Raw genomic sequence first — 13030 nt, forward strand, 5'->3', positions numbered from 1 at the left:
CTGCAAAAATGGGAGACGTGCCAAGTTGGGTTGTTTTTCAGGACAGGGGAGGACACTCACGGCCACAAGACCACCAGTGATTTAACCGGGCATAGAAGGCTACCAAAAGCAACAAAAGCTTCGAAAATGAAAACTGTTCCAAATGGATACACAACACCTTCCAGATATCCTTGTTTTTTCGGTGTGCGTATAGCATATGTGAAGCGGGATCCGTAGCCGATGACGGATGGAGCCTGAGTTGATCACAAGACACTGGATCGCGGGTGGTGGGCTGAGCCTGTAGATACATGGGCCAACCAAAGCAAACAAACCAAAAAGAAAACAACATCAAAGAGGACTCTAGACAGAAGCATCGCCCGGAAGAAGAGAGGCAAGAGTTGTGTAGGCAGAGATCTAATAATTTTTCTTCTTCTTTTGTTTGGACTTAAGAAGAGCATCGTTAATATTGAATCGCATACACGTGGACCATGGCATTTTTACTTCTAGTGGGCTACGGTGATATACATCTATCGGGTAATAGAGAACATCTTTCGAAAGCAGTTTATATTCAAAGAAGATAGAAGAAAGGTAGGGGGGGACAAATGATCTATTTCTTCTCACTCAAGTTGGCCACACCAGGTAGGTTCTAACATACGGCAGGACGACACAAAAGCATACGAGAAGGAAATGCGTTAGTGGTTGAATAAACGGCACATTTTTCAAATAAAATACGAGGTAAGATGCACGAACCTTTCCCTCTAGAAGCTCAAGACTGGCGCCTCCTCCGGTACTGACATGAGACAGCTTGTCTTCAGCACCATACTCTGTGACAACCACATTTTATAACAAATCGGCAGTCAATGATAGATTCCTGAAGGTTTGTTTTGAAGATCCCTCACTTTTGCAGACAGTAGCGGTATCTCCACCTCCTACGATCACCGTAGCACCCTTTTCACAAGCTTCAATGCAAGAGTCTAGCATGGCCTTCGAGCCTTCGGCAAAGTTGTCGAACTCGAAAACACCGGCGGGGCCATTCCAGAGAATGGTCTTGGAGCCTAGAAGAAAGTTGGATTCACAGCCAAACGACTCATGATCAGAGTCACCCGACATATCTTTTGGAGACAGACTTAACAAAAAAAATAAAACGAACTGAGAATAGCTTTCTTGAATTCTTCTCGACTGGCCGGACCAGCATCAAGGCCCATCCATCCCTTGGGAACACCTTCGGCATCAGTCACCGTCTTTCGTGCAGCATCCTTGTCGAACTTATCACCGCAGATATAGTCGATGGGGAAGATCAATTCGACCTTGTTCTTTTTCGCCTTGGCTACCAAGTCGTGCACCTTCTTGCTCCCATCTTCGTCAAAGAGCGAGTTCCCTATCTCGACCGAGTTGATGATCTTCTTGAATGTGAAGGCCATCCCTCCGCAAACGATCAACTTGTTTACCTACACACATGTCCAATGATTCTGAGAAATTGGGAACAATCTTTATCCTGTTCCAAGACACAAAGCGCGAATAAGCGTACCTTATCAAGTAAATTCTCGATCAATTGGATCTTATCGGAAATCTTAGCGCCACCTAGGATAGCCAAGAAAGGCGGCTCTGGTTTCTCTAATACCTTGCTGAAGAATTCCAACTCTTTCTTCATCAAGAAGCCAGCCAGTCTAGGCTCGCCCTTGAATCCGACCACTGAGGAGTGGGCCCGATGGGCGGTCCCGAAAGCATCGTTGATGTAAAGGTCGGCAAGCTTGGTTAAGGATGATCGGAAGCCATCGACGGCCTCCGGACTAGCCTTGGTCTTCTCTCCAGTCACATCATCCTTCTTCGAGCCTTCCTCCTCCAAATGGAATCGAAGGTTCTCGAGCAGGAACACTTGTCCATTTTTCCCTGCCCCGACCTTCTCTTCTACCTTGGGTCCAACACATTCATCAATGAAACTAGAGAAAAGGTGGCGTTTTTTTTTTTTTTCAGTCAGTCAGAATTTGGACAGATGATATAGATGTAGGAAATGAAGAATGTCTGGCAGAAAAGCAAAGCACTAGCTTAAGAGGATGGGAGTAACTCACGTGACATCCTTTCCCAGCACTTTTTGGAGCTCCTCGGCCACGGGGCGGAGGGTGTATTTCGAGTTGGGGGCGCCGTTGGGGCGGCCGAGGTGGCTGCAAAGGATGACAGCTTGGCAGCCGTGTTCGATGACGTATTTGATCGTAGGGAGGGCGGCGACAATCCGGGCATTATTGGTGATCTGGCCGGAGGTCTTGTCCTGTGGGACGTTGAAGTCCACCCGAATCAGCACTCGCTTCCCTTTGATCTCTCCTGCTGGGAGATCGGTGATGGTTTTCTTGGATGACAGTCTGCTTGCTCGAAAGGTAAAAGATCGTTAGCCTAAACCTTTCGGAGTGTCTGAAGTTCTGGCGGGGTCATGAAAAAACAAGTTCAACTGACGACATTTTTTTTTTTTGGTTGGAATGCTTTCAAGATAGCTGTTGCGTATATATAGATACAAATTCCCTCTTGATCAGTCCTCCTTACTTTCTTAGTTTGATGTTGGATGGTAGAGAGGGATAGCTCACCTATTATTTTTTCTTGTGGTGTTTGTATGGTGTTGCAAGCTCCGTTGTTGACCGAGTCTGCCGGGCTGGACACTCGGCAAATATCGCCGGTGCGTTGGGGAATCGGGACAATTACGTCATCGGACCACCCAAACAACAGCACGGACCCCTTCGCAGCATTATGTACTGCAGGACCAACTTCACCAATGGAGCTGTTGTTTCCTTGTTCTCAGGGAGTTGACAATCATTTTAACCTGTTTAACGTCAAAAGTTGGCGTACAATGGACTCAGGCCACATGTACTGCCCCTTTCCGGGCAAAGAGAAAAGTAAACACGCCAGAAAGCCAGATTTTGTTCTTGTGTTACACATCCTTCTGCTTTCTCTCCCTCAATCAAAAATCAAAACACTTGTCCATTTTTTTGTTATGGCACTTTTCTCATGATCAAGGGAAAAGCAGGGCAAGATCAAGGGGGGTTTAGGGCAGGTGTAGAGTGGCCGTAAAATGTATCCAAGCAGTCCTCAAACAGGGAGGTGTCAAGGGAATCATGGGTCATTCTTTCAGGGTCAGAGGGGCTTCATTGCGGAATGCAGGCATCTCAACGGAGGATATCTGTGATTTAGGAAGATGGACATCGTTCTGCTATAAGCTTTATATTAGAGAACACAAGACAAGAACTCCTCAGGATGGAATGCCATATGGAAAGACTGGGTTTTGTGTCAACTAGTTCTAGTAGTCACAATGGTCTAAGGGCACATATCAAGGGTTTCTTTATAAATAGCGATGCAGCATTAGCACTGTTCACGTAAGAAATATATGACCATGCACCACGGATGTTTGCTCAGCACTTGCATGCAAGTGCCTTCACCCCTCTCTTTAGGAACCCTTTAAGATCTCTTTAAGGACTTGGCTCCAAGTGATGTGTAATTTTGTGCTGAATTTTTGCTGAAGTTATGCTGAATGTTTGTTGGAAAGGGTCTGATATCATATTGATACCAACTGCAACTTGACCATATAAATTACTTTAACTCTTTGAAAACATATGTACAACCACACTGCAAGGAATTGTCGACTGCTTGGCAGAAACAATAGTTTCTCATATTACTACTATATAATATATTTTGATCAATCATGGGGTTATACCAGGGGAGCTTGCTCAGCACTTGCATGCAATTCAAATCATTCAATAATTTTTTCAACCTTTTAAACTTACTTCCGGAACTCTATCAGCAAGTTACACTTGATTTCCACTCAATTAACTGGTGGTCATTCCATGCTGAATTAATGTTGAATCAATGCTGAATTTAGCTCAAGGCAAGTTTGAGATGGGTTCAATCTGGCTTGAGACTGAATTCTAAGGCTCTTGTGAGGATAAAAAAAAATTTTCCATGACAAGATCTTGTCAACTTGAATTCCCAAATGTCCAGGAGATATTCCTAAACTTCTTGTGAAAGGGTAAAATTCACCCTTCTGAGGTTTAGAAGATGCTCAAGATAAATCCTTGAAGCTTACAGAGAGTCATTTCATAATGAATAAAGCTGTAGATAAACTTGATATGTGAGCTTGGAAAAGAGAAAATCTTTGGCAAAATTCTAGATTCATCCATTGTTTAAAATGAATTTCAATCTGAACACAAAGATTCAGTAGTAAATTTTAAAAAGTTTTGATGTATGAAACATTTAACGGTGAATTTTTGGTGTGTTTTCTCTAAAATTGAATTCCTCTCTAACAGTTCTTTTAGATTGAATCTTCATTACTCTCTGGGCCAGTTTTCCAGTACGCATGCATTTCCCAGGTTGGGTCTGCTTGACATGATGAGTGGACAATCTTGGGTATCAATTTCAATCTCAACATGTTATTCTTACTCAAATTTCTGTGGCTCTCTGGGCTAATTTTATATTGAATCATCATATTCTAGATTGGCTCCCTTTGATTGTTTCAGGAATGATGTGGGGAGTAGTGTTTTGAAATATTTGCTATTAATTGAATGTGCATCATTTTCCATGCCAGTTTTCCCACCTGCAGATGCTGTATTGGTTCTGCTTGACATGTTGTGTCAATGGCCCGCAAGCAATCAGCTCTGCAAGAATTCCAAGAGCCTCAGCTGGTGTTTTCTTTGGCTGAAATCCAAACCTTGAGAAATTCAACATGTGAAGGAGCCTACCCAAAACAAGAGCAAACATTACAAGGTTTCTCAGGAGTGTGGTAGCAAGAACAATTGTAAAAGATACAAGCGGAAATCTTACCATCAGGTTTCAACTAGCAGACATTCTTTATTCCTCAAAGGAAATCAAGAAGAATAAAAGATCAGCTTGGTTAACAGGGTATCCCCATGATTTTTTTTTGGTTGCAAGTTGGTTGTCTGATTCTTCAAGGTTAGCTGTTACATGAACAAATTGTAGCAAAAAATCACAAGGCTTAGATACAATTAGGCAACACTTATCAAGGATGAAAATATGGTTACTGAAAATGTGACACAAAAATGCATGGAAGCAAACAGCCTGTGATTCATAGTCAAAAGCAACATCCCAGAAGTGATCTGGTTCACCATTTCTGAGATTTTCAATGGTTGAATCAACATATAGCAAGATGTGTCTCTGGAAAACTATAAGAAGAAGAATCATATTTACGCCTCAAGTCATTATGTTCACTTTGATTTAAGGAAAGAATTTGTACAAGACTCAAAAATCTGGTTGTGATTGATTTATATGTTGGGTAGAAGAGGGATTTGACATGCAAGTTGATTTCAAATTCCAATTTTTACTTCAAGTTTGTTGGGCGGAATGGGGTCTTTGAATGGTGCTGATGTTTAAAGAGAGTATCTTTTTTTATCTGGCTGGTAGTGGCTGAGCCTGTGTTTAAATTGAAGCAGACCGTTTGAAAATTTCATATTTAAGTTCCATTTGAGAATGATGAATGCGTGTATTGGCAATCCCCAATTCAGTCCATTCAAAATGATCAGGGATGTGAGATCTCTCTTCTAATTTATTGGCAGAAATGGGCTTTGGGTATGAGGTGGAGTGGCTCTACCATTTGCTGGTTGATTCTTGAAATGGCAACATATAACATTTACATGCTTGGAAGTGGGTGGTGTAGCCACCTTGGAATATAGTTGCAAATTCTTTTTGTGTGCCGTAACTGGCTCCCTGAAGCAAATTTTCCAAATTTTCTTTTTTTTGGTGGGGGTTTAAGGGCAAGCCATGCACAAGTGAATTGAGGCATGTTGAATCACCCTGAATTCCAACTTCCACTGCACATGGATCTTTCAGAAAAAAAATATGGATTGATTCAATTCAGAATGAGGATTAACAATTTTCAAGATACTCAAGGCGTGAATTTTGAATCTGTGAGTTGTTGTGTAGTGAATTAGATGCCAAGTTTATAAAAAACTGTCTTTCCAGAAGGATCACAGTTTTTCACATTTTTCTGGTTTACTGCCCCATTTTCTTCTCCCTGATTCAAGAAATATTTTTAAATAAAGAAAAAAATAACATATCTGACTTACAATTGACATTGCTCCAAAGTTTGAGTCTGAACTACTGTTGATTAGCCTGGAATTTAGGAATTTCTGTCTTCCCAAGTTGTGTTACTATTGTTTTCCTCTTCAGACTCCTTTCTATTGTAAAAATATAGTGATTTAATTCCTTGTTGAATTGAACTTTTAGTTTGTTTTGGTTTTGAAGCTGCTGACTTGAATTGGTGTGTGTCACACCAACATACGGCCGTACGTTTGTGTGACAAGGGGGATCAACAGGGGGCATTACACTTTGCGCCTCAGAGCGGCTTACATAAGCTCCTCGATTGAATATATCTTCAACCCACCATTTGATGGCCAACCACTGGGTGGAGTATACCACGCTCCGCTCGATGGACAGCAATCAAGCGGAGTATGTATCCCACCCAATGGCCGGCCATCAACTGGAATGTGTACTCCACTAGTGATGACCGGCCATTGGGTCCTGTGCACGCCACTCCATGACCGGCCATCAAGCGGCGTACTGGGTTTTAATGTGGCTTGATGGCCATTGAGCGGATTACAGACCCTTGTACTCAATGACCGAGGTGTAGTGCACCCCCCTCAATGACCTGTCTGTACCGGTCATTGAGAGGACATGAGACTCCCCTCAATGACTTGCACAGACCGGTAATCGAGAGGAGATGTTACTCCCCTCAATGGCTGGTACGGACTGGTCATTGATATGAATTATTCCCCTTGATGACCTGTATCGACCGGTCATCAAGAGGTGTAAGTGCCCTTGATGAACGGCACAGACTGATGATCGTTGAGGGGAGGTGCTACTCCTCTTGATGACCCGTATAGACCGGTCATCAAGAGGTGGAACGTGCCCTTGATGACCGGCACAGACTAGTCATCGAGGGGAGGTGTTACTCCTCTTGATGACCTGGACGGACATCAAGGGGAGAGAGGAGTAACACCTCCTGTTGATGACCGGTCTGTACCGGTCATTGAGAGGTGTGAGTCCCCTCAATGACCGGCACAATCCGGTCATCGAGAGGTTTGAGTCCCCTCAATGACTGGCACAGACCATTCATCGAGAGGAGGTGTGAATCTCCTCAATGCCAGTCTGTACCGGTCATTGGGGGGAATCACACCTCTCAATGACCTGTACACACCTGTCATTGAGGTGTGACTCCCCTCGATGACCAGCACGGGCCAGTCATCAAGAGGAGGTGTGAACCTCCTCAATCCCGGTCTGTGCTGGTCATTGGGGGGAATCACTCCTCTCGATGACCTGTACACACCGGTCATCAAGAGGTGTGAGTCCCCTTGATGACCGGCATGGACCAGTCATTGAGAGGAGATTCGACTCCAATCAAGATTTTTTTCTTTTGCCCCCGTGGTGTACCGGTGATCAAGAGGTGTCAGCGGGCATCTGGGTGGGTCAGACAGGGTGTGTACATAGTATACCCTGCTTGACTGGGGTTCAACTTGAACCCCATATGCACTCCAGCTCTGCAATCCCCTTTCAGGGAGGAGAAATATCATGAATGGAGTGCTGGGGATATGCACTCTAATTTTATGGAGTGGGACTCACCGGCACTCAATACATTTTCTGGCCACTGCAGTTCTTTGTTGTGCACTCCAAAGACTCTTGAGTCTCTGGTTCTGCACTCCAGCCAACTTGGAGTATTCTACTCTGTACTCCAACAATCATTGGAGCGCACACTCCGTACACTCACTTGTGGAGTGCTTTTGGGATTTTTTTGGAGTGTACTTAGGCTGACCCAAAAAAATACAAAAACATGCATCAGAGCAATCTACAGGGTATGGGTATACACAGAGGTAAAAAATCAGGTTGAAACATTCATATATTTGGTCAATATTGTGGATCAAGTCCACCTGATCACAGTTGGGCTTAGTTTCAGCATAGGTATGGTGTATGTTCTACATGTACCTTCCACAATACATCTCATACAATTCCAGTTAGGATCCGGTTACATTGCGCCTGAAATCAACCATTCTTTGAACAAAGATCAGACCAACATCAAACCAACTTTGAACCAGTACCTTACAAGGATCGGACTAGTCTGACACGACGACAGCGTGAGACTAGTTTGCTTCCGGCCGGGGGTAGGACCCCAAGACCACCCAAGAGCTGCGACATGGCAGTGGCCTTCCCTTAAGAAGACCACGCATGCGAACAGAGTGGAGCCTAGGGATTAATCCTAGCTCCCACTCTTCGTTTGCTACTTGTCACTCAGGACCTTAGTCCTGATTTCCTTTTTTGCTCCACCCACCCACCCATTGTGCTTTCACAAGGAGCGGGCTTGGCGCCTTGAACCCCACTCCCCAAGCACGAAGTTTCTGTCCTGCTCGGAGGAGGTACATGGCTTTGGCAGAGAGTATCTGCTCTCAGTGACGCCAAGGACACTCCTCCTCCCTTTTTTTGTCCCACACACAGTCGGCCCGCAGGCCGGCAGACAAGGGGCTCCCACCACAGGTTGAGCCCCGTTCCACCTCAGTTTCAACTGTGTCAGGGCAGAAACCTGCCAGTAGGGAGCGGCAGACGCGCTTGATGCGCGATGCGGCCTTGAGGCGCAGCCGCCGCTCCCCCCCTTCTTTGGCCATCCTTTTGCTGTGCGCCACGAAGGCAACAGTGGATTGGAATCATCCTTTTCAGAAGGTTTGGTGAAAGCTGTTGAAGTTGATTTATAAAGTTGCTTGAGCTTCCTCTTTGATCCCGTTTATTTTGATGGAGAGTTGTTCAAATCATTGTTGTCTTGCAGGCCAATATCTTGTGAAGTGTTGTTGAGATCAATTTGAGAGGCCAGATCGATTGTTTTAGAATTTCTTCCTGTATTGATAACATCGTGGCCTGATGGAAGGCTATCACATTGTTGAACAAACAAATTCTTGGAAAGCTGGACAGGAGCATGTATCAGTAAACATTATTCCAATGAATTTGATTTCAATTAAAAATGTACATCTAATCTTGCCACAGCTTTTGGATCTCCTCAATTTTTGTTTGAATGATCTGAATGTTTGCTCTAAGAATTTCAATTTGTATTCAGTTTAGTTATGAAACAAAACAATTTGTATGAACAATTTAGGTGTGCTTACCACCAGGGGAGATATTTTCCCACTCCCCAGGGAGTGCCCTACTGTAACTTTTCTCCATAACTGTGCTGGAGGCCTTTGGTAAATAAAAATTGGATAGGTATGAAAAAGACTGGAAGTCAGCTGTGGAAATCAGTTGGAAATCATCCTGAAATAAACCATAACTTGCCAAGAAATCATCCAGAAATAATCTATAATTCATCCAGAACTCATCCAGAATATAGGCCTTTCTTGGCTCCATGACCAGTGTTTCCTTTTCATGGATATGTGAAAGGCCCAGCCTGTGATATTGTCCCCCTCATGTACTCGCGTGCATCAGGGGGACAATTGGTGTCTCAACACAAAGATTTTACTTTTCATGTGGCCGTGAAAGGCCCATCCTGTGATATTTCCACATCAATGTACGCGCGTACATCAGGTTGACTATTAGAAAAGTGTGAAAAAGTTCACTTGCATGTGCACATGTGAATTTTGAAAAGCAAAAAAAAGCAAAACAGGTGCTGAGCAAACGTCCGTGGTGATGGTGAGAGATATACATCAGCATACTTTCCCAGCCAAATTGGCTGGCACAATGGGATAAACTTGATTTCAATCTTGCTGATGTTTAGCTTGCGTGAAGAGTGCTATTGTGTTGAATTGTCATGGAGAATTGGGTGTTCGCACCAAGAGCTAAGGCTCCAATTAAAGTTCTTACCCTGAAATAAATGCTTGTGCCGCGTGCTGCCTCTACATGATCGAGTTTTAACTCAAATTTTCCCAAAACTCGGGCGGAATGAGAAAATCATACAGATTTTCCTAGACAGCCTAAAAGAAGACGATTCAAAAACATAGTCTAAATCTGGTTTTTAAATCATCTCTTTGACACGAGTACGAGAAGATAGTACTGCGAATGCACAATGGACTTGGGAGAAAGGGGAAACTTGCTAGGTTATAGGGTAGGATCAGGTGAGGTTTTTTAAGGTAGGGAGGAAGTGAGAAAAAAAGGGCCAAAGAGGAAAGAAAGAGCACCAAAACCCCCCATTGAGTGCCTCGACTGATAAATAATCTATGACGAGAATGATTATTGGTTGACAGGACCAGCGAGATGATTTCCTCTAACATTGACAGGGAAGCCACCGCGAGCTGCAGCGGGATTGTGATGGTGATGGTTTCCACGTCCCTGTGCGCCACGGCCTCGGCCGGGCATACCTCTGTACCCTCCTCCGTTCATGGCGCCTCCGATCTGGCCCATCCGATGGGCGCCTCCGCGACCGTAGCCGTTGTATCCTGAGCCCAGTGCGCCCAGGTTCGGGTTCAGCGCTACCTCGCCAAATGTGTCCCTATACACATGTGTGCCCGGTTTCAGCATTCTTGCCGTAAGGTCTGGTCGGGCAACAAAATATTTAGTCCAACTCACAGGTTCTTCTGGCGCTCCGCGTTTCGATCCCATCCTCCTCTCCCGCCCCTCCCACCTCTCCCTCCAGCCCCGCCACGCGCGCCTCGTCCGGCGCCTGTTCCGTTAGGCACCCCAGATGTGGTTTTGGACGGGCCGTCCTGCGAAGAGAGGGCCGATCGCTCCTTGACCTCGGAGCTGATATCGTCGAAGAAGCTCTTCTTCTTGTCGTAGTAGGTTCCCGGGGGTGCCTCTGGGATCACAAAATCGTCCTCCTCTTTCGACTCGCCACCAGTCGTTTTCATCCCATCGGCGGCCTTATCCGTGGCTGAGCTACCCTCGGCGGCTTCCTTCTGTTGGTTCCCGTCTTCCACTTTGGTTGGGTTGCTCGGCGGCGCGGCCTTGTTGAATTTGGCGTTAGCCGAGGCAAAGTCGAAGTCCTGGGCGGGTACAATCGGTGATGAGGGGGACTGATGGTGATGGTTGGGCCTGTGCGAGTTGTTGGCTTGGCCTGCCCCGTGAACCTTGGGGCCGGTCTTGGGTTTATTGTTGTTATTGTTATTGTTTGGGACCTGGGGCAAGGGATGTCTCATTTGATGGTGCTGTTGCGATTGGGAGGTCGACGACTGGGGTACGCCGAGCTGTGCGTGGTTGATTCCCTGAGGGCCGTTCTGGTTCGGGTGGCTCTTTGAGAGGTTGGCCGGGAACTTTTGCGAGGCTGAGCTAGTCTGTTGGTTAGCCGGTGAGCCTTGCTGGGGGCTCATTGCCGCAATGCTGGCCATCATGTCCATCGCAGTGGTCGTGCCAAAGACACTCTTGCCGGAACCCGCTGCACCATTAACGGTCATCGGCCCCCGAGATGTCTGAGAGGACGGAAGGGCTGGCCCGCCTGGGCCTGAGGAACTGGGAGGAGCCGGGTTGGAGGCCAGAGAGCTGGATTGCTTGGTGGGCGATAGAGTACTCGCCAGGGATGAAGCCTTCTGATGGTCAGGCGATCCGGCAGAGTCAACCTTATGAGGAGGTACCGCTTTGCCCGTTGTGGCCGCCGGGCTAGGTTTCGTGGATTGGGGTACATGTGCTTGGTTTGGTTGGTGATTGGGTTGCTGAGCTAGTGGTCCATTTGGTGGGGGCATTGGTTGCGGGGGGAATCCCATCATTGGATGCATCTGTCCGGGTGGGGGCATGACGTAGGGTGGCCATTGGGGTGGCACATGGCCGGGCGGGTACATCATCGGCGGCATGGCGTTGTTGTACATTCCCTGGGGTGGGCCCATCATGCTTGGTTGCATATACGGATTCGGAGGAGCACGCGGGGGAGCAGTCGTCTGAGTCGATCGAAGGGACATAAGGAGTTATAAGTAAAACAACTGCGAGGGAAAATATGAATGATGTGGTTTGCTTACGCTCATGATGGCTGGGTCATCCGGGACCGACGGTTTGGGGGGCTCTGGTTTCGGTTCGGCCGGGGCTTCGATAGACAGATCTTTGACGTCGGCAGCCCGAAAAACAACTGTTGGAGGAAGGCGTTGGGGTTCAGAGCAAGAAAACGCGGATAAAGACAGATGGGTTGACGTGGCAGTTATGGAGAGGATGACACACTGAATTCGTATAGCTGATCGGTCGGTGCAATCTCTTCGGAAGGGTTAGATTTCCGGCCCTCGGTTCCCATCGACCTAACTAGAAAGCGAAGCCAAAATGGATGGTTGTAAGCTTCTAGGTAGAGGCGATCGATCGAACAAGTTTTTCTGTTTTGGGTCAGGTACCTTGTTCCAAGCTGACGGTGGACGCGGCGGGGTCGATGGAGTGCAAGATCCCTCGATATCTGATCTAGAGTTATTCGTGGAGTCAGCAGTAGTTCGTTCAGTCAGTCATCAGGGCGGATTAATGTGTATGTGGACCTACGTCTGACTTTGAGATCAGCGAGATCCTTGATCCGATGTACTGTTGAGCCATCCTGAAGGTCTTTCTGCTTGCTATTGATGGTCAGGGTGTTGTTGATGTTGATGTTGATGTAGATGGTGGTGGTTTGTTTTTTGGGTTGTGGTTGATTGATGACGAGGACTGCTGGGCGAAAATCCAGCGTGGCTTGGTTGAATTGCCCTCGTCGGTGACAGCCGGGGAACAGCCCAACAGCTCCCAACGGCTCCCAACCGTCGAGCTTTCACCCATCTCCATCACACGGCGATTCTCATCAGATCCAAGCAAGTCTGTCCCTCTCGTCAGAGCTTTAAACCATTGCAGCAGAGAAAATAAACATGAGATTGAAACAAGTAACCCTCATTTGGTGACCGTTGCTCATCTCCATGACACTTGCCATAGGCACAAAATAAGATACCTTCAAAGCATGAGCCCTACTGGCCGACCACATGAGCCACACCATTGGAAAAATGGGTTTAAGGTGTGTGATTACTGGTGCACTTTTTGCTTGTCTGAAGACGGCAACAGATCCAAATTTTGAGCCGGAAAAGATTATTTCCAAAGCTATATAATTTGGTGCTCAAAACTTTAAATGATGCTCAAAGATTTACTCGAAAAACCCAATGAT

General features: G+C 46.2%; 2 protein-coding genes across 2 annotated transcripts; both read right to left on the bottom strand.

Moving 5' to 3' along the window:
• Positions 1 to 242: 242 nt before the first annotated feature.
• Positions 243 to 2432, bottom strand: PtA15_6A777 (uncharacterized protein; the record flags this gene model as incomplete). Its single annotated transcript, XM_053170518.1, has 8 exons — positions 243 to 277; positions 601 to 625; positions 730 to 803; positions 879 to 1034; positions 1130 to 1427; positions 1508 to 1919; positions 2049 to 2336; positions 2428 to 2432. 8 exons carry the CDS (start codon positions 2430 to 2432, stop codon positions 243 to 245), a joined length of 1293 nt encoding a protein of 430 aa, XP_053021702.1.
• Positions 2433 to 10173: 7741 nt separating this feature from the next.
• Positions 10174 to 12438, bottom strand: PtA15_6A778 (uncharacterized protein; the record flags this gene model as incomplete). The annotated part of the gene is made up of 6 exons (XM_053170519.1): positions 10174 to 10432; positions 10510 to 11810; positions 11889 to 11995; positions 12085 to 12162; positions 12249 to 12312; positions 12388 to 12438. The coding sequence occupies 6 exons, from the start codon at positions 12436 to 12438 to the stop codon at positions 10174 to 10176; spliced, it is 1860 nt and encodes a 619-aa protein (XP_053021703.1).
• Between the last annotated feature and the right edge of the window lie 592 nt (positions 12439 to 13030).

Source organism: Puccinia triticina, chromosome 6A (genome assembly GCF_026914185.1).
Source record: "Puccinia triticina chromosome 6A, complete sequence".
Lineage (NCBI taxonomy): Eukaryota > Fungi > Basidiomycota > Pucciniomycetes > Pucciniales > Pucciniaceae > Puccinia > Puccinia triticina.